The 26,441-nt window shown below is 33.6% G+C and overlaps 1 protein-coding gene across 1 annotated transcript in view; it reads right to left on the reverse strand.

The window, feature by feature from the left end:
- Positions 1–26,441, reverse strand: part of LOC103599602 (ephrin type-A receptor 3-like) — a 54,417-nt gene that overhangs the window by 15,787 nt on the left and 12,189 nt on the right. The window contains exons 4-5 of the mRNA XM_008583754.1: positions 8,331–8,480; positions 6,626–6,819 (exon numbers count right to left, since the gene is read on the reverse strand). Coding sequence (XP_008581976.1) covers positions 6,626–6,819; positions 8,331–8,480 — 344 coding nt within the window. The remainder of the gene's footprint in view (positions 1–6,625; positions 6,820–8,330; positions 8,481–26,441) is intronic.

Raw genomic sequence — 26,441 nt, forward strand, 5'->3', positions numbered from 1 at the left:
AACAATTCGTGTTAAAAGGTACTTAGCCAAGATACCAGAATAAATTAAAATTTGACCATATAACTAACTGGATCCAGGAAGACTCTGGAAAACATCATCTGTATAAGAATGATGCTGTTTTTCCTAATGGAGACACAATTCTTTACATTATCTGAATAACTACATCATTCAGAAACTTGAATGTTTGGTACCAGTTACTAATCCAGTTTGGACAGGCTCTGCTATAGTTTGAATATATCCACCAAAACTCATGTTGAAATTTAATTGCCACTATAATGGTATTGAGAGAAGGGACCTTTAAGAAGTTATCAGTCCATGAAGGCTCTGCCTTCATAAATGGATTAATGCCATTATTGTGGGAGCAGGTTTTTATCATGGGAGTGAGCTTCTGATAAAAGGATAAGTTGGGCCCATTTCCTCTTTTTTTTTAATTCAAAATATTTTAACATTTACTTGTACATATTTGTAGGTACAGTGTCTTGTGCCGATACATGCATGTACTGCACAATGTTTCACTTAGGGTAGATGGCATAGTTTTTTTTGTCAGGCCTTCTGCCATGAGATAACCCTGCCAGATGTTGGCACCATGCCTCCATAACCATGACCCAAATTAACTACCCTTTTAAAAAATTACACAGTCTTTGGTATTTTGTTACACCAGCAGAAAGTTCCTATTTGTCAGGCCTTCTGCCATGAGATAACCCTGCCAGATGTTGGCACCATGCCTTCATAACCATGAGCCAAATTAACTACCCTTTTAAAAAATTACACAGTCTTTGGTATTTTGTTACACCAGCAGAAAACAGACCAAGACAGTCTCTCCTCTTGTGTTTCAAGGTGTGTATTTTTGGAGTTGAGTTGACATAAAGGGGCACACGTGAAATTTTTCTTAGGAGAACAGTTTTAAGCTTTGAGCATATGACCAATGTCTAAATAAATCTGTTTAATGAGTAGAAAAACACTAGGAGTTTTTTTCTAAAAATTATGTCTATTGAAATTGAAATTTACTAATGATGTCAGAACATATTCATGTATTTAGCAGGTATTTATTAAGTTTTCCTTATCAACCTGGCACTGGTAATACAAGAGAAGCCTGGCATCTAATCTTATAGGGCTTTGAGTACATCGAGGAAATGGATACTTAAAAAGAGCACACATTCACACAGAAGATAGAGTTAAAATAGTGATGAAAACCAATATTATGGTGCTCTGTAAGACAGTAATGGTGTTGAACTTTAAATTGTGTTGCCAGCCTTGCCTGTTAGCTCAGTTGGTTAGAGTGCAGCCTTGTAACACCAAGGTCACAGGTTCAAATCGCAGTACTTGCCAGCACACACACACACACACAAACACACACACACAAACACACACACATACACAAAGCGAAATTGTGTTGCACACATACACAAAGCGAAATTGTGTTGACTGTGTTGCCAGAGAATGGCTCGATAAACACATGATGCGTAAGCTGCTTCCTTAAGGGAGAAAAGCATGGAGGAGAATCTAAGACAAAGGGACCAAGATGTACTACAGTCCTCTGAAATGCATTTGCTTTTGAAAGAAACTAAATGTCCACTGAGGCTAGAGTATTTTTTAAATGAAAGTGGCAGAAGTTGAAAGGTTAAAATGACGTCCACCTTCTCATATGCTTGCCCTTCCATCTACAAAGCAGTTGTGCAAATCAAATCATCTTACTTCTCCCCTTCGAATACCTGAATGGATTTCTCATACATTTAAAAACTTAAATTTGAAGGTCTTCATCATGGTCTGTGTAGCCTCAAGTGCTCTGGCTTCTTTTGCCTCCTTAAACTCATGACAGACTCTTCCTTTCCTTCAGCTCTTCAGTCATATTACCCTCTGCCATCTTTTAGACTTCTCCAAACTCTTTCTTTTCTCAAGGTATTTGCAGTTTCTTTATCTTATGTCAAGAATACTGTTTTTGGAGGGTGGGAGTGGTCTTTATACAGATGGCTCATTTCCTTCTTTTAGGTCTCAGCTCAATCACCTCCTCAGAGGGTTCTTTCTCAACTACTCCATTATTGTCTATCACAGCCATCTATTTATTTCCTTCTTAAAATCTGTGCTTGTCTATTGTTTATAGTCCATCTTCTATAATGTAGCTCCAGAATGGCAGGGACTGTTTTTGTCTTCTTCATTGTTCTCCAGTCTACATAGTGCCTTGCACATGGTAGATTGTCATATAATAAGGAATTGTTGGAAAAATGAATAAATGGATATTTGAATGAAAAAAATGATATTGAAGAAGCAGGGATTTTTAAACCATAAAAAGAAGTCTAAATTTTTTTCTGCGTATAATGGGAATTCAAAATTGGTTATAAATGGGTGACTGGAATTATATCATATTTTTTAATAAGAAAATTCTGAAGGCTATGCAGAAATGATGCTTGAGAGAAGGGACCTTTAAGAAGTTATCAGTCCATGAAGGCTCTGCCTTCATAAATGGATTAATGCCATTATTGTGGGAGCAGGTTTTTATCATGGGAGTGAGCTTCTGATAAAAGGATAAGTTGGGCCCATTTCCTCTTTTTTTTTAATTCAAAATATTTTAACATTTACTTGTACATATTTGTAGGTACAGTGTCTTGTGCCGATACCAGCAGAAAAGGGGAGAGATGAATCACATTAATCCAGTAAGCATCTGGATCAAAGTGTGGAGAATAAGAAAGGGAGCCAAGAATTGCAGCAACTCCTGGTTGGTCAAATGTGTAGGTGCTTGTGTATTCAGCTAAATTCAAAAGGCAGTGGAAAGATCAGGGTAGCAGGAGAAAATAGAAAAATACATTTTCAGAATATTAAGTTTATAAGTTTATGGGTCCATTTGCCAAGAATTGCAGCAACTCCTGGTTGGTCAAATGTGTAGGTGCTTGTGTATTCAGCTAAATTCAAAAGGCAGTGGAAAGATCAGGGCAGCAGGAGAAAATAGAAAAATACATTTTCAGAATATTAAGTTTATAAGTTTATGGGTCCATTATTTGAGAAGTTCAGCTGTGAAGAGTGTCAGAGAAAAGGGAAGTAGTTGCAGAAATACAGGGCCAGCAGAGGTGACATCGACAACCAGTGTTTCCTAAATTCCTCTAATGAAGCAAATCATCTGGGGTTTTTATCAAATGCTTAAATTCCATTCTCCTTTCCCAGAAATTATGAATCAGTAGCTTAGCTTGGGATACACCTGGGGAGTTGTATGTGCAATAAGTTCCCCAGGTGATTCTTATCAGAGAAATTTGAAAAACAGTGTAATAGAACATTGTCATTCTATGACAATAATCTGCAGACAGAAAGAGACTGGATCTACAGGAGAAAGAGTGTCAGAGAGAGAGACAGAGAGTGAAAGAGAGAAGTAGACGGATGCTTCTTTTTATAATTAGAGGAAAGAAATACAAGATAGGTAGGTGCAGGTGCAAGTAAGTTTTTCTTTTGCTCTTGGAAGTTTCCATCTAATGGTTTTGTATTTTCTTCATTAAATATGTGGCAAGGGCATCACTGGAAAATTCAAGGGGAAAATGAGTTTAATCAGTGATGGAAAAGGATGACATAATCATTGTCAAAAGTAGGAATGCAATTTTTCTACGAAAAAATTCCTTGACATTGCATGGCAATAGGAGGTGGATGATAATAAATTTGTAACAACAAAATCTGCCAGTTGTGTGTTTTAATGGTAATAAGTAAAAATATAAATCTAATGATCTAAACTTGTACATTAACTTAATTAATATGGACTGTACTTCATAGAAAAATATTTATATTGTTTCTAAAACTGTATGTTTTGTGACAAAATACATAATATTGTTCAGGCATTAAAGAACATATATCAGGAAAAAAGTATTCAATATATTTCAATAAGATAAAAATGTGAGTAAGGAAGTATATTAAAACTTAGATACTAGTACATATCCTGACATATTATAATATGATATTAAGACTATCATCCTTCATATAAATTGGTGTTAAATATCCCTAGATCATATTGTAGGAGTTAGCTTTACACTGATAATACCATCCTGTGGAAATGGTTGGAATGCCTTTTTTGTGATACAGAAAGAGTTGAAAAGATGTTTTCTATGCCATGATTACTGTTGTGTAAAGATCAAAAGCAATGGCTTCAGAGTGCAAAATGAGGACCTTATGGCCCAGGGAAGGACAGGTTTGTTATCCTGTCAGTTGTTAAACTGTCAGGTGGATCTCCAACAGAGTCTGTATAGTCTCTCTATAAAGTTTAGAAAAGAGATTTAATCTTATGGGATAAGCTATGGGTGATTCAATCTTAGTGATCTCTAAATGTTATTTCCAATGAATATTCTATGATCCTTATATACTGGTATTAAGACTTTGTTTCAGATTCTCCTTATTCATCTTATTCAAATATAATGTAAAAACTGGATAAAGTGTGCTCAATATAATCAACTAAGATGGATTAAAGACTTAAGACCTAAAACTGTAAAACTCTTAGCATGAAACACAGGGGAAAAGCTCTATCACATTGGTCTTGGCAATAATTTTGTGGACATGACACCAAAAGCTCAGGTAACAAAAGCAAAAATAATCAAATGGGACTATGTCAAACTAAAAAGTTTCTGTAAAGGAAACAATAAACAAGATGAAAATGCAATTCACAAAATGGGAGAAGACACTTACAAATTATATATTTGGAAAGGGGTTAATATTCAAAATATAAAAGGAACAAAATATATAAGGAATTATAAAATATTCAATTCAATAGCAGAAAACAAATAACCTGATTAAAAAATGGGCTAAGGATGTGAATGGACATTTTTCTATGGAAGACATACAAATGGCCAACAGTATATGAAAAGGTGCTCAGTATCACTAAACATTAGGGAAATGCAGATCAAAACCACAATGAGATATTGCCTCACACCTTTTAGTGTGACTGTTACTAAAAAGCCAAAAGATAACAAGTGTTAGTAAGGATGTGGAGAAAAGGGAACATTTTTGGTTGGAATGTAAATTGGTACTGCCATATGGAAAACAGTTTGAAAGTTCCTCAAAAAACTAAAAATAAAACCCTCATATGATCCAACAATATCACTTCTGGGTATATACTCAAAGGAAATAAAATTAGTGTCTTCACAAGATATCTACACTTCCATGTTCATTGCAGCACTATTCACAATAACTAAGATATGAAAATAACATAGGTATTTATCAATGGATCAATGAATAAAAAAAGTCCAAGTGTTTCAATTTTTGATATTTTTGTTACTTGTGGATGTGAGGAGCGTTAATTTTGATTCTCTAAAATATTGCATTGAATATTATTGATCTTCTAAAAAAATCTGATACTAAAGCATAATTAATTGAAGTTTTTATGTATCTATACATTCACTCACACACACATACACTCACACACTGCTTGATCTTTAAACAGACAACTGGAGGAGAAAACCAAGGAATTTCTCATGCATTAAATGCCAGCTTTAGTAGCTATGCTTTGTAGCAATGGAAACAACAGGGCAGGATAGCATTAATGGAAACTATAAATAACACAATAGAGAACAGATGTCAGGAAGTGTAGAATCGCCAAGTCATAATTACTGAGAAAACTCCACTGCACCTATGAAGACATTAGTCTCCAAGCCATCGAGTGAGTGGTCACACAGCTACAAAGTCCCAAAAAGGTCTGAAGTGCTTCTCTCTCTAGTTGTCAGGAAAACATTTTTATAAGTACAAAATATATATACTAGCTCATCTGATAAATCAGACAGAAAAATTAAAAGCCTAGAGTGCATGCATCATCATATAAAAGAACTGTTTTACTCTTGTGTATACAATGAGAATCTAAATTATTAAACAAGATAGATAGCTTCACCTTTAATTTCTCTGAGATGCACCAAATACATTAACACTTTTCTTCTCATATGGCCCCTGACAAAATTCACTTCTCCTTCTCCATTTCTCCCATTGCACTTTGTAGGTGCACTGTAATTTACATGCTTGAAACCCACTGAGAGAACTCAGTTATTCTTAACTGAGAGGAAAAATTTCATAGATGTCGTGCATCCTGGATTGCATTGTACCTATGATGTACTGACATTTATGGTACTGTCCAGGGGCACCTGATTTTACTCTTAGTTTTCTCTCTTCCATGGCATCTATGGTTAAGCAAATATTTGATTAATTAAGTGGGGGGAAGTTGCATTCTGCTAACAAGTGTGATATTTTGGATCTTTTTTTTTTTTTTTTTGCTTTATTTTAAATGAAGTATGAATCAGGACTTCACCAGAATTCTCCACCATTCCAGGAGTTTTGTTTTTGTTTTTGTTCGTTTGCTTGTATGTTTTTTTTAAATAATGAAGACTGGAATAAAAGGTATGTGTCCAGGTTTCCTATTTCCCAAAGACTTAAACAAGCCTGAATGTAGAGTCATTTCTAGTCAAGATGGAAGTTAAAAATATCTTACATTTCATGATTACTATTAGCATGAGAATTTCTCCTAAGGATAAGAAAAAGAAAAATAAATCTCTCTCGTCTTAAGGAATACAAGTTTCACAGAACACAGTTGGGGGAGTGGAAAAAAATTAACACTTTGGAGATAGCAAATGTATCAATTTCAGAGAAAGTGCAGGATCAAATTCGAATGTGTCACCTTGCTGCTGCACTGGTGATGATCTTCAGGCTGCCAGGATTTCGGATAAGCTTGTCCAGAATGCTGACAATCTGCTCAAACTTGGGTCTGTTGTTTCTGTCTTTCTGCCAGCAGTCCAGCATCAGCTGATACAAGGCAGCTGGACAGTCCATGGGAGGTGGCAGGCGATAACCCTCATCCACAGCTTTAATTACCTGTGTGAGAAGAAAAGTGTCCGGGAACTTTAGAGGTGGGACTCACTTTACTTCTTCATGGGCAGGGCATGCTCATATAAATATTTTCCAGTTAAGTAAAAACGTTCTCATTTTAAATTAATTGCCTAAAAGGATAACAGCTGATCAAATAAATAAAAAATTATTTAAGCCTGAAAATGAAAGAAAATGAGAGTGAACACAGGAAAGAGTTTTTAGATTTAAATAAAAAGAAATGTTCAGTGAAATAGGAAATTTGGTGTTATAAAGAATTATTATTTGGTCATACAGACCTCTATAAAACATATATATGAATGAATGCAGAGAAAACAAATATGCAGATTTTAGTTATATCATAGTTTAAATGGTCTCTCCGAAATAATAGTAACTTCCTTCAGCAAAATCCCATTTGCTGTACAACTTAATAATTATTAGTTGATTAGCATTTTTAAGTCAGGTAAAGCAGGGATTTTCAAACTTTAATGTGCAGCAGAAGCATCTGGAGGACTTAATACACAGAGCACTACATCCTCACCTCCATAGTTTCTGATTTCATAGATTTGGGGTAGAGCCTGAGAAGTTGCATTTCTAACAAATTCCCAGGCCATACTAAAGCTGCTGGTCCAGAGACCACACTTTAAGATCCTGTGATACAGACAGAATTCAGAAAGTAGAGATGTGGAAAAGTGAATCTGATTTTTCCAGTATTACTTCAAAAAAAAAAAAAAAGCATTTTGAATAAGTACAGAAAGATTTATATATCAAAATACATTAAAAGCAATTTTATAAGTGGTGAGTCGGAAATGACTAAAAGCATCTCAGCTTGCTTCTTATGTATTCTTGGGATCATGTTAAGCTTTTTTGGCTAAGCATAAAGAAAAATCGCTGAGTGCTGATCCCATATGCCAATGGCATCCTTTTACTAAGCATTAACAAAATATAACCTATAAAAACAAAATTCCCTTTGAAAAATCATATCACAGTTATAATAGAAAGTTAAAGATTATTTTCTCCATCCAGAGACTTCAGTTTTTATAATTAAATTCATGTGCAAGTGAAATACATTGCTAGAAAAAACATGATAGAGATTGGTTGTTTTTATCCGACTTTGGGAAATACTATATTTAAGTAAATAAAATGTTGGCATACATACATTAATTAAATCAAGAAAGGATGGCAGACATATGTATCTTGCTAATTTTATATAGAAAGAGTTTTGTAGCAAAAATTCTTCAAATACTCACTGATAATTTTATTGGTCACTTTTTTCATTACTTTTTTTTTACAAATGTTTTATTTTGTCTTATTTCGAAACCTCTGCTTGAGGGAAACGTGTAAAGCTGTAAGAACAATTCAATTAATGTCCTTGCAAGATTTGGAGACAGTTCCATTTCTTCCAATTATTCTATTTCAATGTCACAAACTAGGAGCCACCTGGTTTCATTATGCTCCACTTCCTTGCACAGCTTGATCTTTTAATCTGAACCCATAACTCATAAACTACAAATACTTACATCCTGATTGGACATTTCCCAGTATGGTCTCTCTCCATAAGACATCACCTCCCAGAGAACAATCCCGTAACTCCATACATCGCTGGCTGATGTGAACTTGCGGTAAGCTATAGCTTCTGGTGATGTCCACCGGATTGGGATCTTTCCTCCCTGTGTATATAAAATCAAGTGAACACACATGAGAAATGCAGGAAACATATAAAATACATAATATAATCTGAAATCTGATGGAACAGAGTATTTCTGTTCTGCAATAGAACATAGGTTTCTGCTAAAATAGCTTGATGTTCTGTTTTAGTACATTAGGAGTAGTGAAATGCAGGAAACATATAAAATACATAATATAATCTGAAATCTGATGGAACAGAGTATTTCTGTTCTGAAATAGAACATAGGTTTCTGCTAAAATAGCTTGATGTTCTGTTTTAGTACATTAGGAGTAGTGAATCATCTACAAAAAATTTCTTAGTGGTGAGAATTTTCAAAAACCTCTTTCCTTGTTATTTTGAAATATGCAATATATGATTGTTACCATAGTCACCCCACTGTGAATTGGGACACGAGGACTTATTCTTTCAATCTAACTGTAACTTTTCACTGTGTGACCAACCTCTTCCCATTCTTCCGTACCCACTACCCCTCCCAGACCCTGGCAACCACAAATCTACTCTTTATGAGTATGCCAGTTATCCTGATTTGACTATTATGCATTGTGTACATGTATTGAAACATCCCACTGTACCCATAAATATGTACGATTTCTAGTTATCAATTAAAATTTTAAAAATTTCAATCAATTCGGAAGAATTTTGAAGTCATTAAAAAAGACACATTAAGTAATCACCTGAAACAAACAACCTGAAATAGATGTGATATACACATCTATTAGAATTGAAAAAGGTATCACAAATCAACCCCTATTGATTTAACATAAATTTACATAAGAACAAGCAATCTTAGTTCAGAATGTGAATAAGTTAATATTTGCAAAAAACTTAGAAACACTGGCACATGAATACTTATAGGTATTTATCAATTAAATTCAAAATAAAATTATACCTTACTTTAAAAAGATTATTTTTAATATATTAATCAATCATCTTAATTAATTTACTAAGCATCTCACTCCATCCTTAAGTCATTGAAGTACCTTTCCACATAGTAGGTAAGCACCATATGAACTTGACAGATATAACCACTACACACCCAGAAATTATAGTCTAGAAGAGAATATTGCTTCAATGAGTTATGGGAGATTTACAAGAATAACTTCCATGGAATTTTCTCTCAGTTCAATAGATACATTTAGTAAAGATGTGCTGAGTGTCAACAATATTGGGAAGTATTATGCTAGTCATTCTGGGTGAGACAAATATAAATAACATACTGCTCTTTCTGGTTGTAAAATGTCAGGTAAATAGAAATAATTAATTGTTGTGAATAACTAAATATAGAAATAAATAACTAGTGCATTGCTTTTCAAACTTTACAGTGTATATGAATCATCTGGGGCTCACTCCTATTAAGACAAAAACTGATCCAAGAGGTCCAGTGTGGAGCCAGTGTCAGCATTCCCAGCAAGCTCCAGGTGAGACTGACCTTGCGTCCCATGAACCATACCATGAGTAGCAGGGACATAGTTGAAGCTGCTCTGAATGCAGAGCAAGGAGAAGAGACTCTCACTAGAGAGACCAAGAGGACACATATGACTTGAGCCTTGAAGATGAGTACAATTTTTGATACAAGAAAAAACAGATGGATGTCCCAAAGAATTCACATTATTAAAATCTTAAGCCATATACATCAAAATGTGTTCCACTGATACTGTACCTTATACTGACAGCACATCACTGGATTTGAAGTGATGCTCAAGAGCAGCAATATAGTGCTTTAGAGAAATGGACCAGTGACTTAGGAGGCAAGTTATGAAGCTTGATGATGCCTGAGTTTCTGCATCTGTTATTTGCAAGAGTAGCAGAAGTGCTTCATAGCATTGTTGTAGGGCTAAATAACACATTTCAGTAAAACCTTTAGCATAGTTTCCAGCACATAATAAGGACTCAAGAAATATTAACTTAACACTCCCATTTTCTGAAGGAAATGGCATAAATCAATGCACCGAGGAGAAAAATGTATGTTTTGGAAGAAGTTTCTGGTGTAATTATAATACAGAGTATGTGGATAAATACAATTAGAGGAAGCTAAAATGTCAAACTGGCATTTAATTACAGATATGCTGAGGAAATTTTGTCCTGGCTGAGAAGAGTGGTGAGATTGGAACTAATTCAGTGGAATGGAGCACTTCTCTTTGGTGTTTCTATACAAATAAGGTGTTCAGAAAGAATATCACCATAGGTCATTGAAGGAGGTAGGGCTTACACTAAGTCATGAAGAATTCATGTAACTGTGTAGGAATAAAAAGATACCATCAGCAGGAAGAATAATTATGCAAAGAAGCACAGAGAAGGGAACTGAGTACAGCAAGGTATCAGCTAAAGAATCGTTGACAATGTATATTGGTGAAGTAAATAAAACAAATCAAGTTGGAGGGACGGAGCCAGACTAAAAAGAGGCTTGGAAGTGAGTGAGAGACACTATAGCACACAGCATGCACTGGAAGAAGGACAGTCTAGAACTGGAAAAACAGAATAAAAGACTTTCACAGTCCTGTAGATGAGAGGGCAAAAGGTCTTAAAAGGTTCCTCATTCTCGTCTCACTCATTCATTCACTCTCTTCTTTATACTTTGCATATTTTTCAACAAAATTTTAAAGAGTTCTTTTTTTCTTTTTTAAATTTGGAGAATTTCTGCTTCCGAGTCTAATATTGCTCTTTTCTCTGCCAGTAAGTTCAATCTTAAAAATAAAAATAATGAAAAATTTAAAACCTCCAAATTAACTTATCTGTACCTTCCTGACCAAGTTTGGATTCAAGATTTTCAGTATTACCCCTTGATTTTGACAAAAACACACTTATACCTGTGGCGTTTAGTAAAATCTATTCAGGATGCCAAATGGAACCATTGAACAATCATTGAACATAGTTTCTCTTCCTTAAAAAACCTCAGAAAATTAACAAAAGTCAGACAAAGCTGTATTTATGAGACGAAGGAAATAAGATGTTTTAAAATCTCAGTTAAATGTCTTATCTCTGCTACAGACACTTTCCCATTTTCCTAATAGCCCTTGCCACTTTCCATTTCCTAGAAACAAATTGCTGAAAGTATAGAAATGGCACTGAAAGAAAGAAAGAAAGAAAGAAAGAAAAAGAAGTCACTTCCATGCTAAAAACTTTGCATCTATTTAGAAATGTAAGGCACAGATATTTGTCACCCTGCTAAGGTCCCTAGTTAAAATAAAAATACAGTCATTAGAAAAACAGTAGTTTGATGACAGCCATGACATAGAACACAGAAGACTATTTGGTTTTACTTCAAACAGGATTAAAATAGGACATACTAAAGTTCTTTCCTCTTAAGTGCTTCATCATTATTTTCAGAAAGGCGAATATTGAGTACATTTTGATAAAACTTCTTAAAATAGTGAAACACCGAAAGGTGATCTCTTTTAGGAAGGATGCAGCCACACCTGTATTTAAGTTTGAAAGGAGAGTATTTTCCTGTGCTTTTCTGGATATAGACGTGCTATTGGAGTGATCTCTGCTGTGGTAATGTGCCCATCTCTTCAACAGGAGCTTCACTCTCCAGAATCCCTTAACTTGACTAGGACATTTATGTTGTGTTCTTTACTGAGCATGTGGTTACACATTTAAGCAGATTATTTCCAGAGTGATTTTCTAACCATGTGCTGCCTATTTGCCTTCACCTGTGTAAATCTGTTTCTTTTTCTTTTTTCCAGTTTGGTAACATTTGTTTATTTTATTTTCATTTTTTTATTTTTTGTGTGTGCATGATATAGCTTCAATTTTTAAATTATTATTAGCATATTCTTTAATACAAGTCATGATTTTTCTTATTAAAATGTTGTTTAAAACTCACACAAAGGGATGTGTGTTTGGAAAAAATGTATGGAACATTATTTTAATAAGAACACTTAAATTTCAAATTCTGCTCTTTTTCTGATGTGTTGTAATTGTTGCAGCATGCCACACACACACACACATGAACACATGTACACATGTACATTATTGTTAGAATAGCAAATTCAAAATTTAGCGGCGCACTTATCCAGTGCGCCACCGGGCCGGCCCTCAATATAATGATTTCTGAAACTTACTTGCTGATCAGGTGAACTTCACACTATCTTTAACTTTGGCGACACTAATTCTTAACAAAGTATTATGGTTTAAGAGCCATAGGTAAGGGCTAAGGCTCAATGTGTTACTTTAGGAAAGGATCTTAGACACTTTGCACGGTAGTCATCTGTGAAATGACAAAGATCTCTCAACACAAAACTTGCTAGCTTTGCAAGTGTAGGACATGGCTTTTTACTTGTTTGTCAATCAGGTTTTTAATCTGAGGTTTCCTCTGACTTTTTACTGTATCAAGGCTTGAATTGCTGCCCTTATGGAAAAGCATGGAGGCGTTGGGTAATTTAACTTTTTAAAATTTTATTGTGAACATTTTATTATGAACACACTAAGAACAAGTAAGTGGCACTCAATTAGTTCATCAATAAAACCAGTTTGCCAAGTTTTAAATGTTTACTTAATTATCCAGATACTTTCATTGGTTGACTTTTTAGTGTAAGAGGGGTCGTCAAAATGTTCGTGGAAAGATTTGTATTATCTTTTAATTCTAGTTTTCCACAAATTTTTTGATATATGTTTGTAATAGTTCTTTTTCCTATTGCCAAATTCCATCCCAGGTCACAGTTCAGTAAGATCATATATTTAAAGGTAAACATATTTATTTTAATTATATGTAAATGGAAAACTCTGCATTCATATTTTCATATATAATACCCATATAACTCATCCTTAAAAAAAAAAAAAAGCTGAGGCTAATTTAACTTCTTTACTTAGAATGTGTGAATGAGTGTCATTGGCCTTTGCCCAGTATTATTGTTGAAGCCCCTAGCTTTTTACAATAATTTATTTAATAGAAATAGAATTTATTTAATATTCATGAATTTAGACTTTTCTTAAGAGAACTTCCATTAGCTTCCAGTTAGCTTTTTAGACTGATTGGTTTAGATCCAATAATAAAACGATGATCATAGATCCCAGACTCTCATCTGTTCCCTAGCCAGTCACCTTGGAAATGATGCCGTTCATCACTGAGGGAATCAGGAAGAGCATAAAGATGATAAAAGAACATTAATTACTTTTCAGGGAAAGTTTTTGTCATTAGCATGGGATTTATGATATAGGTAAAGCAACTAATAAATTGTCTGAGCCTTAATAGAATGATTAATGAATGTTCTGCCCTTTCCTCCTTTTCAATTCCCTTCAATCGGTTAAAACATCTTTACTATTGGTGTAACGAATTTATTAACTGAGGATATAAGAAAACTCTCATTGTTAACTACAAAGTACTATTCAAATTTAGCAACCATTGCTAAAAATAAATCAGACTAAAAAGAATGTTTAACAATGTCCTCTTATTCCATAATGGGCAAACATTTAGTCACTCTGGCTTTAAATGAAAAAAATAAATAAACCGACATTGTATGCACTTAACTTGAAATTAAAAAATCAAAGAACGGGTGAGATTCCAAACTAGCAAAATCATTGTGGAATTTAAGGAAGGTTGAAGGTGTACATTATCACCAAAACTTTCTATTCAGCACTGTAATTTCAAACTCTTTATGTACGACACTAGTAAAAATAATTTAAACAATAGATCTCGTCATATCCATTGCATAAATAATAATAGTGCACCAATCATAATTTGAAGTCATAAGCCTTAGATTATAAAACTGAAGGTAAAAAGCATAATTCACATACGCCTGTGTTCACTGCAGAGAGTAATTGTCTTGTATAGATATTATCTTAGCAAATGTATAGAGCAGGCATTCAACAAATGCTCATTGATCTTAATTGAATTCCCTTTCTCCTGAGTACATGCTGTCTTCTTAAAGACATTTACTTTTTCTTCGTAGGTTTATTCCCTGCCTGCCTTTTTTGCAACTGATAAACTTCTTACTTGAACATCTTGGTCAGATGCAAACTTATTGGTGAACCATTTGAGAATCTTTCAGGCAGAGATGGTCTCTCCATCATCTGTGATATTTCTATTGCTTAATTATCCTGACTATACTGGGAGGTCCAGAGGAGTAATCACCTTTCCTCCTTGATTGCATACCCCCAGTTTAAACAAGAGTCTCACTTTCTACCTCTCCTATTTACAAAACCTTTTTGTTGTAAAGGTGCATGTTGTTTTGTCAAGTGAGAATACAATTTATTATTTTATGGACTTATAGTAGAAGATTTTACTAAAGATCTTTCACAATTTTGAACATTCTAAAATGTGCACTTCATTTTCAGATAATTAGTTGAATCTATTTTTTTTAGTGAACCAATATATAGCATAATGGTTTTTTTTAATCATACTATTTTCTGATGTTCTTCTCTTTCCCCTCATGCTACTTTTTAATAATACTCTTATGTTAAAAAAAATTTACTGGCTCCATAATGATAGTGAATATAAGATTCAATGAGGATCAATGTTTACGATATATATAAAATTATGAAAATGTCACAGGATGTTGTGTGAGTTAAGTATTTCAGAGTTTGCAGAATGCTATGAAGATTTTCATTTGACTCTATAAACAATAAACATCCTGTATCAACTGCTTCAATGTTAATGTTGTAGGTATTTTACCAACCCCGAAATGCCATGAATAATTTAAAAGATAATTTTAGTCTACACACGTGGATATTACTCCATTCATTTGTAGAATGAGGCTAAAATTTTAAAACATAAAAAAGAAACAATGCATGGGTAAAATTCATAAGCTGACTGAAAATATCTTAAATATTTACCTACTAAGTGTATATGTCTATGGATGATTTCACTACATGGTGTCTCAATAAAATAAACATAAAACGTCAAAGGTAAAGTGGCCACGTTTGATATTTACAACATGGGGTGGGGGGCATTAGCAATTTTAAGCGTTAGATTAAAACCAAATGAAAATAAAATTTTAACAGGAACCAAAAGCTTATGATTTGTTGCATATGTTTGTGATACCCTAATTTCAACATTCTAGAAAGGCTGATGGCAGATGGCTAAGCTGTGGCACATTTTTTCACAAATGGCAATGTATTCTACATTGCCCCATGCAACTTGCATCCAATATGGGTAGGGGAAGTTAGAAGTACCTGAGAAGGACATTTGGTCCCCAGTCTCAGTCTTCACACAGATTGGGTAGGTTTGGAGCAAGGTTTCTCCAGAGGAACACAGTTGACATTTCATACCAGATCATTCTTTGCTGTAGGGCTTCCTGTGTTGTAAGATGTTTAACAGCACTCCTGACCTCTGTCATCTACATGACATTAGCATCCCACTAATTGTGACAGCCAAAAATCCTTCCAAACAATACCAAATATCCCCCTGGGAACAAAATCCTTCCCATTTGAATACTACTGCTTTAGATGGTGTGTGACAAGCCTTGATCGACAAGGAAAGATAGCCTAAATAAGGCCTAGGATTTATCTGGGATTTTATACAGACTAAGTGGAATCAACTACTTTAAACATTCTCACACTTTCTAGCAATATTTGTATCCCTGTTCTAAGCTGTAACTTTAATAAGAGAAAAGCGAGGGCCAAGTTCACCAGAACTAATCTTCTAAAACCTGGGTTTTGATAATGTAACAATATCTCTTCTAGATTTTTCTGTTTTTTTAATATTTTATTTTCTCCTTTCGTTTTCTTTTCCTCCCCACCTTTCTTTATTTCTAAAATTCTTTTAAGAAATGCGTTAACTTCCTATTACTAGTGAAACTTAAATTAACGTTATAGATTAAGAAGCAATTTCTTTATCAGATGGAGGTATCAGTGACCAAATATTTCAGTAAGATGTGAGTGGTTACTCCAAGAGAAAACTACAGCTACAAAAACATCAATGTCATTGGCATGGAGAGACATTAGATAAGAGTCCTTGAGGATCCAATTTGGTTCTGAAATATGGGTGAAAAAGAAGCAGAGCCCATAAGTTTTAATTGAGTCACACATTATAAAAGCCTCTTTGCATTTAAGCTGGGCCTCTGTAGGTCTGTGGCTAGCAAACTAAAACAAACAAACAAAAAATTTTAAAAAATTGAATATTCGAATATACAGGAGTCTGACTCACTAAATTTCCTACAAGTAATTCTTTGCAGAATGTGTGCATACTTCTGCTCCTTATTGTGACCACAAAAATTCCTCTTCCTCCCCCGCCTTCCATCTCAACACATTCAAGTTTATATTGCTTAAGTTTTTTCTTTTTTTCAGGTTCCGAAATGGCTTTTCCAGTATATATATGTGGGGAGCATTTTTTAAATTTAGATGCTTTTAGAATAACTGCCAAACATATTCTTTAATGGTGTATGCAAAAATTTGGATTTGATGAGACAAAATACTGTCATCATTTGGCATGTCTTTCCTGACACAGTAAAACCATTCGAATGTAACCTTATTGATGAGATAAAACTTTGAAATCAGTTGGTAATTAAACATTTTGGTTGGTAAAATGCTACTAGATGTTTAGACTACTGAAAAGCACAACCAGTTACTATAAAATAATTTATGAAGATGCATGTTTTACCATATTTAAACAGTTTTTAAAATGAAGTATTTACTTGAGGTCATCTCTATATTCACATGTAAGCTCCCCAGATATTTATGTATTTGAAAAACATTTCCACTTGCTTGGAGCAAGCCCAGAATCACAGCATATGGAGTGTATCTAAAACCTCAATTGCAGAGGGACCTCCAATTCAAATTTAACAGAATCAGAAGTTTGTTCCATATATTTGCAATGCCAAGCCTAGATCTGATTTCTCCCAGCACTGAAGTCTCATCTACGTATTGCTCAGTAATTGGGGGTGCAGGGGGAGATGTAGTAGCTTGTTTCATTGGGATTCTTGAGTTTAGCAGGAATCAGGATTCTTGGTTTCTGTGCTCAGCTTTGATCCTCCTATTTAATTTTAGCCAAGTTTTTTAAACCTCTCTGTGCAGCTTTCTTGTCATTCATAAACTGAGTTTCATGGGGAATATAAAACTTGATTTTATGCTAAGTATTACCTATTTCTTACAGCTTATCAGCTTTGCTGACTTATGAACCTTGGCTCTTTCAACTTTCAAATTTCTACCTTAAACCTGCATGAATATCAAGGATGCTGATTTTATTAAGGTTAATTATTTCAGACTCTTAAAGATGGACAACTTTGGACTAAACTGCACGTCTACATGGGTGTCATATCTGGATTTACATTTATAGACTTTTTACAGACAAGTTAAAGGAGATGGATAAACCAGTGCGAGCAGAGGAGCTAGGGATTCTGTGGACAGGCATTACGTAATTGCTCAACTCCAATCCAGGATTAATTGAAGGTGTCCCAAACGTTATTCACTTTGTTCAGAATCAGCAGTTAGAGTAGGAATCACACAGTAAGCCTGTTCTCGAAAGATCCTGCAATTCAGTTCTCTGAGCTTAATGAATTTAGACAGTTCAAATGAGAAATTTGGCTAAAAGCCTGAATTTCTCAGGAGTTTAGCTGATGTCAGCTCATTCATTATGTGTTAGGGGGCTTCAAGTCTTGATTTCTAGAGAGAAGGACTGTAATTGCTGAAATCTCTGAACATTAAAGCAAATATCTCATATCTGCCCCAATTTTTCTCTAATTATAAATACATATATATACACACACACACACGTGTGTGTGTGTGTGTGTGTGTGTGTATACATATCTCCCTGCTGACTTACGAAATGCTTTGCTTATCCACTGTTCACACTGCCTGCCTATGAGCTCTCTCAAGCCATACCTGAATAACAAATATCTCATATCTGCCCCAATTTTTCTCTAATTATAAATACATATATATACACACACACACGTGTGTGTGTGTGTGTGTGTGTATACATATCTCCCTGCTGACTTACAAAATGCTTTGCTTATCCACTGTTCACACTGCCTGCCTATGAGCTCTCTCAAGCCACACCTGAATGACGAAGGACTTTGGAGAGTTTATCTGAGTAAACCCTAAGTAATTGAGTATTTAGTGTGGAGGCAAATATTGGTTTCTCAAGTGAGAAGAGGAAATGTAGAGATAAATCATTTGGCTAAAGGACCTATCCATTGTCAGGGACTAAACTTCACTCAAGTGTAGACAACAGTAGAGAAAAAGGTGAAGCACAATCCAAGAGGAATCCCAAGGGAAGCATCTACTATCTACTCTAATCCCCAGTAGATCAAATAGAAAAGCCACTGAGAGAATAGTTTCAGCAGATGTTGACTGCCATAAGAGTTCAGAGGCAGATGATCCTTCAGGCAGCAAAAGCCTATCCCGTGAACTTTTGCAATTTTTCAACATTATGTAAAATGACTAAGAACCGGAAAATCTTCACATTTTAAGTTATTCTATGGCTATCCATGAAATGAAATACAAATAATGTTTGTTACTTTCAGTCTCTCATAATACATTATAAAATCTAGGTAATCTGATGTGTAATGTCTACCTTCAACAAAAATGATGCAAAAATTGGGGGTCAAAGATAAATATATGTCCTAATAGGGGCCAAGCTCTTTTCAAAGTTCAATGAGGTTTTAAATGCCAAATTTTGTGTTATATGTGTTATATGTAATAAAACAGAAAGGCCTATTCAACGTAGCACGAATACTGGATATTTGCAATAAAAATAATATTAGATTCATTGTAATAATTTTAAAAAGGACAAAACTTGAGTAAGATTGATTTGTTTAACATTGGCAATTAAGAAATAAGAAAAGATGAGTGGTAGGTTGGGATTCTCATAAATATCCAGTGAGACACTTCTGATGATTTTGGAACCATCAGAAATCATGGAAATGGTTCCCTTCTACATCTATGTTTATTAAATCACTGCTCAAAATATGTGGCAATTTCAGAACTAAGGTTGGAAAATGAAAGGAAAAAGAATCACGGGAATGGGTTTGAACCATAGTATTGAATTATGTTTGGAAAAGTGTGATAGGAAAGAAATGAATTAAAGTATTAGCCATTTCACACACGAAGTGGCAAGATTGGCTTTAGACATTATGACCTTTGCATTCCCAGAAGCCAGAGGAGTTTGGGGCTGGTCAGTGGCTTCAGGGTACAGAGGGAAAGCTTCAAAAGCATTGTCATCATGCATTTGAAAATGTGAGATATTCACCAGTAACCAGAAATAATATCAAAAAAGTAATATTTATTAAACTTCAGGGGTCCTCAACACTACAGACTGAACCAATGCAACAGCAAAGAAGGTTAGTCATGAGTAGCTTTATGTTTAGTTAAATCATTAATCTGACCCTTACATTGTCTTTCTACAAAGTGGGCCTCTTGGATTCGGAGAAACAATTAAAATTATTCTATTCAATTGAAAATTAATTAGAGCAAAATTAATTTTTTTNGGCAATTTCAGAACTAAGGTTGGAAAATGAAAGGAAAAAGAATCACGGGAATGGGTTTGAATCATAGTATTGAATTATGTTTGGAAAAGTGTGATAGGAAAGAAATGAATTAAAGTATTAGCCATTTCACACACGAAGTTGCAAGATTGGCTTTAGACATTATGACCTGTGCATTCCCAGAAGCCAGAGGAGTTTGGGGCTGGTCATTGGCTTCAGGGTACAGAGGGAAAGCTTCAAAAGCATTGTCATCATGCATTTGAAAATGTGAGATATTCACCAGTAACCGGAAATAATATCAAAAAAGTAATATTTATTAAACTTCAGGGGTCCTCAACACTACAGACTGAACCAATGCAACAGCAAAGAAGGTTAGTCATGAGTAGCTTTATGTTTAGTTAAATCATTAATCTGACACTTACATTGTCTTTCTACAAAGTGGGCCTCTTGGATTCAGAGAAACAATTAAAATTATTCTATTCAATTGAAAATTAATTAGAGCAAAATTAATTTTTTTAGTCTCAATATTTGCATTATTTGCTTCTTCACTCTCACCAATTCTCTGCTCTAATGTCATTTTATCAAAGAAACTCTCTCTGACCAGAACCCCACACAAACTGCCCACATTCCTTATCTTATTTCTCTGCCTCACTTCACCTTTACTTGTTTGTTTATTATCTGAATTACAGTCAAATGTAAGTGCATGAGGTCAGGGCTTTGTTCTATTCACTGCTAGATCCCCAGGTCCTAGAACAGTGCCTGGTATATTGTAGATACTGATATATTTGTTGAGTAAGTGAATCATGCATTTTACAGAAAATAGTTCCTGCCAGACACTGTGGGTAATATACTAACACACGACCTCCTTACTTCTGTGTTCTACTTCAAAATGATAGTTTTGACTTTTTACCACATAAATCTCAATAGATTATTTTCACATGTCGAAATGCTCATGCTACCCTTCTCTCTGAAATGGGTGGGTAGAAAGTATTAGACTTCTCATTAGGTGATGCCACATTGATAGCTGAAATCACTAAATCTCCTAGGGTTTTCAAATTTCAAATAAGTGGCTTTACTTTGTGAAGCTACATATAGACATCTTTTTAGGAATCTACATACAGGCAACTGTGTTAAATGCCACAGAGCTATCAAGTGGAATAAGGACTCTAAATGTCCACTAGACGCTGCTGGTGATCTTAGCAAAAACAGTTTCATTAGAGCAGTAAGAGCTGAAGTCATATTGCAATAAGATATAGAGAGAATAGGAAGTGTGGAAAAGTCATATTCATACTGACCATAAGAGAGTAAGGAATTAATTTGTGGTTAATATTTTTTGTTTTGGTTCAAAGTCTAAAATACTGTTATATATGAAGGCCACTGATTATATGTTTTCTTATTAATTTTTTCATTCACATGTAAATAACGTGTATTACTTATCAAAATAATATAATTGTCTTTTTGTGTCATACCAGTTTTAGAAATGCATGGTTTTTAGTCCTTGAGAATTCTTTAGAATAAAAGCTGAGTTTTCTATTATTTATGTTCTTAGAATGGAGTTACCCTAAACAGCAGTATTTAACCACTTAGCTTTTAACCATTTGCTCTCACCACTTTTTTTTTATATTATCCTGAACATGAAGTTAGATAAGACAAAGTTGTTCTAGAATATTTCTGCCATCAACTTGACAGAGTCACAGATCTAAAAAATTTTTAAAAAATAAATTATCATGTAAAATAAGATTTTCCCTCTGACAAAAGAGAAAACACTCTCACCAATATGAAAATCTAGTTGGTAATCAGTATGAAATACCAGAACAGAAAAGTTTTTAAAAACCTAATAATGGACATTATAACCAAGAACATATCAATTGATTTTCCCAAATTCTCCAAGTCAGTTTAGGTGGTAATTATGCTCCTAAAGTGAACTTGGAGGCCTGAGAAAAATTGGATTGACTGACTACACAGCATAGAAATTAAATAAAAGTCTACACTTTCTCTAACTCAACCCTGCATAAGCAGCAAATTAAGCAGTTTCATGTTGAAATATTTTATTCCATCTATTTCAACATTTGAATATAAGAATGTTCATATGAACAGATGTGTGCATGCATGTATACAGAATGCTAACCTGCTTACAATAAAATTTCATAATGGGGAAGATTAAAAAATTACTCAGTGGCAAACTCAGTACCAGTAGCACCATGGTTTTGTTAGATTGAAGTAAAATAAATTAGTATACAGGAAACATGTCATAATTATACTTTGAAATTCACATAATGGGAAACCAAAGAGAAGGAATTCATTTTTTTTGTTTACTTGTTTTTCAACATCAAAATTCTTCAATGATTTAAATTTATGGAGCTAAATACTCCAATCATATCCACTTCAAATTAAATTCAGGAACCTTTAAGATGATCTGCAGTCTTTGGCATGCAGCTGCAGTTATGCTTTCAAGGTTACTTCTTTAAAACTTATTATTTCACAGATCCTATCATAATTTAGATTTATATTATTGAATAACTACTGAAATATTTTTTAGTTTTGACGGTGCTTTTTCTTAATAAAACATCTGTAACGGTGGTTCTCAAACTGTCATTTAAGCATCTATGGGGGTCCCCAAGAGCATTTCAGGGGGTTCATGAGATTGAAATGATGTTTATAATAATAGTAAAACTTTACAGCCTGTTCTACTCTCAGAATCCCATGAGTGTACAGTGGAATTTTACAGAGGTTACAATATACATAATAATATTGTATAATGGAAAGTGTCAACATTTGGAATTTCTGCTTAACTCAGTGTTTAGAAATGAGCAGATACAACTAGAACTGAATTCAGGGGAAAAAATCTGATTTCTTATATAATATCTGTATAGAAAAGAGAAAACATACACACAAAAATGCATATTACTATCTTAGCTGACCCTTTCCTATCAGGTATACTGTTAAAGACAAAAGGAAGGAAAACTTTTGATAGCAAGTGTGATAGCATAGAAAGTGGTATGGGGAAATGTCTAAGTCATTTTAAGTTTTGAGGTTAAGCATTTTCTCAACTCCTCAAATACTTTAAGAAGTTTTCAATACAGAATTAGTTGATTTAATTTCTATATACACTTTCATCCTGCCTGTCATTCACAGAGATGTTTTAAAGATGAAAACAGCAGACACTCTATGACAATGACATTGAATCAAATTCCTCTCATGTCTCTTTACTGAAATTATGCTCTACCTAAAGGCAATAACTTTCAGAGAAGAAACTGGAAAGTTTAATACATTGAAGCATTGGTTGCTAATTTCCAAAATGTAGAACCCCAGACACTAAGTGTTAAATGTTATTAAGGTAACAAGACTGACTTTTTAAAGCAAATTAACCAGAATTTACTTCTCCAAAGAGAATGTCTTGGAGCACTGTTTTAAATGGTGAATTTGTTTTTCTGACATAACCATAATCATAGCATGCTAAACCAAATAAGGTGTATGTCTAAATTGGATTGTATGAGTACTGCTTTTGGTTAGAAAATCAAACAAATAGACTTTACTACATACTCAATAACATACTTGTTTTCTTATTGATTACTATAAGCTTGTTAAGACCAGAGATTTTATCTCAGTCAAGTTTATTTCCCAAAATACTACATGCTTAAACAATTTTGATTAATGATATCTGTCACAATCTAGATTTAAAGATAATTCCAAAAGAGGAATTCCAAAACCATTTTGTGCAGTAACAGTGTTCCTGCGGTAAGTACACATTCCCCAAAAGACAACTTAGAATGGCAACTCATTTAGCTGTTTTGGCATGTTTGCTTAAAAACAAAAGAGCAATTATTACTGTATAACCATACCTCAATTTTTAAAGTAAATTATAAAATTATTGTACTAAACAAGTCTTATTATGGGAGATTAAATTGACAATTTATAAATCACTCTAGAAATGTAGATGCAGATTCTAGCATCTCAGAAGAAAGCTAGGACACCCATGGATATTTTGAGGGAGTTCCAAGAAAATACAAGGATGAACACTGAGGAACTCTAAACAGCTTGTCATTGATAGTGAATGAACCCATTTGGTCAGTGTGGTTTTCAGAAATCTTCTGAGACTGAAATGTAAATGCAAAGAGACTATTGCACTTTTATTTCAGAAATGCTATAGAGGAATTTTGATACAACAACACTTTTCTTCTGCTAAGGTCAAAGAAGTGGTTGTCAGGACCCTTCAGTACTGACAACGTAACCACCTGTGTAAAAAAAAACCTCTGAGAGGTAACCTAGTACATTCTCCAGAGAACAGAGAATCTAGATTTAGATGAATCTTTCAAGTTGTTACCAGATAAATTGTTCCTTTGTGTATCCTAGAAATCAAGACTAGTATTGGAGACAAGGAAGCTCTTATTTAACAATTGGATATGACATAAAGCTTAGAAACTTTCTGAATAACCAGAAATTTAACATTTCAAATGAAATCCTGTTTTCAAATCCTTTCTTCTAAATCTGAAAATATTCCTAGGTTGATGTGATTGTTGTAACAACCAGGACAGTGCCAGCAAGCATGACACTTTTCATGGACTAAGCTAGAAGCTCAAATAGTAGAAGCAGGTTATGAAGGTTATCTTTCAAAAGCAAAGTAACATTGAGTGGAATAAAATAAAGTCCTCAGGACAATAAACATATTATCATTTGTTGCATATGTTGTCTCTTGGGATGATAGTTCAGCTATAAAAAATGATGNCTAAAAATAAGAAAAGCAAAAAAAGTATAATGAAAATCAATGCATCTAGGAATATCTCAGGGGCATTGTGCTCTTGCATTTCTGTGGTTCTATCACTGTGGCTTTACTTGAGAGGAAATTCAGTATGGCATTTTAGGCACTTTCTCAGAGTGTGATATAGATACAATGTGACAATTTTGGTAGTTGTTAATGGAGTTTTCAAAACTGGTGATTTCCAGAAAAAATGAGGGTATTTTGTTTTTGTTTTTTATGTCAGGAATCAACTTTTAGAATTGGACACACACACACACACACACACANCAAAAACTGCACATTGTGTTGGCTGGTGAGAGAATGGAGGAAGAGGCTCTCTTTTATATACTGCCACTGGGAGTGCAAATTGATAAACTATATTGAAGCAATCGGGCAATTCAAATGTCAAAAAACCTCAGATATTTGCACACATTTTGTTCCAGCAATTTTAATTGTAGAAATTTATTAAAAAGAGGTAATCACGGAAAGACATGAACTATATATATCAGGATGTATATCAAGTTATCATTAATAATGTGAATTCTGCCCAATTAATAATGCATTATTTAAATAAATTATATACATGAATAAAATGGAGTAATATACATTTATAAATGATACTGTAAAATAATATTTAATCATCTGGAAAATTCTTCATTTTGTATTTTTAAGAAAAAAGATTACAAAACAATATTGAATTTATATATAAGGTACTGAACTTACTGATAAGTTGAAATCATTTTACATATCAGTATATAAACTATGATCCAAGTTTTGTAGCTATATGTAAAAGTAGGAGTTAGTTATATATGTAAAAGCAAAGAAAAACATTTTGAGAGAATAAAATTAAAATGTAAATGCTGGTTATCTTTGGGCAGTATCAGTAAAGATTATAATATCTTTACTTTTAGCTTATCTCTATTTTCTGAACTTTCTGTTATGAAAAAAATTTTCTGTCAAGAAATGTATTTCAAAGAAATCTAGAAATAAATATATGAAGAGACGCTGAAATGAATTTGAATCAAGTGGATACAAATTAACATAATTAGATATAATTTCTTCTAACCAATAATTAAATATTTAATATAATGATAATACCTACTTTTATCAGAAGTGTAGTGAAGTGTGCTTTTAAAATAGGCACACAGTTTTTGACACACAAGGTCCACTTTTAGGGATACATCATAAGGAAATCATCAGACTCATATAATTATGAAAGCAGATAATTTATGTATTTGTATAAAATATTAAAAAACTAGAAATAACAACAATATGCTCACTAATTAAGGTTTGCTTTAAAAAAAGATACAACCAGAAAATAGAATATATCAAGCTGCTAAAAATGAAAACTTAAAGATTATTTGTTGACAGTGAAATATATTCAAGATGCATATTGCTAAGGAGAAAACTGCTATACAATGGTATTATGAATATTCTTATTTTAATAACATTTAGGCATATATTTGGATGTATAGGTATAAAGAAAAATCTGAAAGAACTGACTCACAAAGTTACAAATGTTTTCTGTGGGTTGCACAATTCTGGACAACTTTTCTTCTTTTTATTGCTTTATAAAAATTTTTATAAAACAAACATATGTTACTTACATAAACATTATTTTTTTAATGCTTTAAAATTATATCTAGAAGGATGGTGGTCCTGAGAATTGATTTAATCTGCTTACTAAAGGTGACCCAACCATGATGAAAAGATGATAAATATAAAAATACAGGATTTTAGGTATGTGAGAAAGTGCTGCTTTTTTAGGGGAAACATTAAGCCAATGTATGGAATTTCAAATTAAAATCATTTACTCATCTTTTAAACAGAGACTACTTGT

This window comes from Galeopterus variegatus, unplaced genomic scaffold (assembly GCF_000696425.1).
Source record: "Galeopterus variegatus unplaced genomic scaffold, G_variegatus-3.0.2 Scaffold3027, whole genome shotgun sequence".
Classification (NCBI taxonomy): Eukaryota; Metazoa; Chordata; class Mammalia; order Dermoptera; family Cynocephalidae; genus Galeopterus; species Galeopterus variegatus.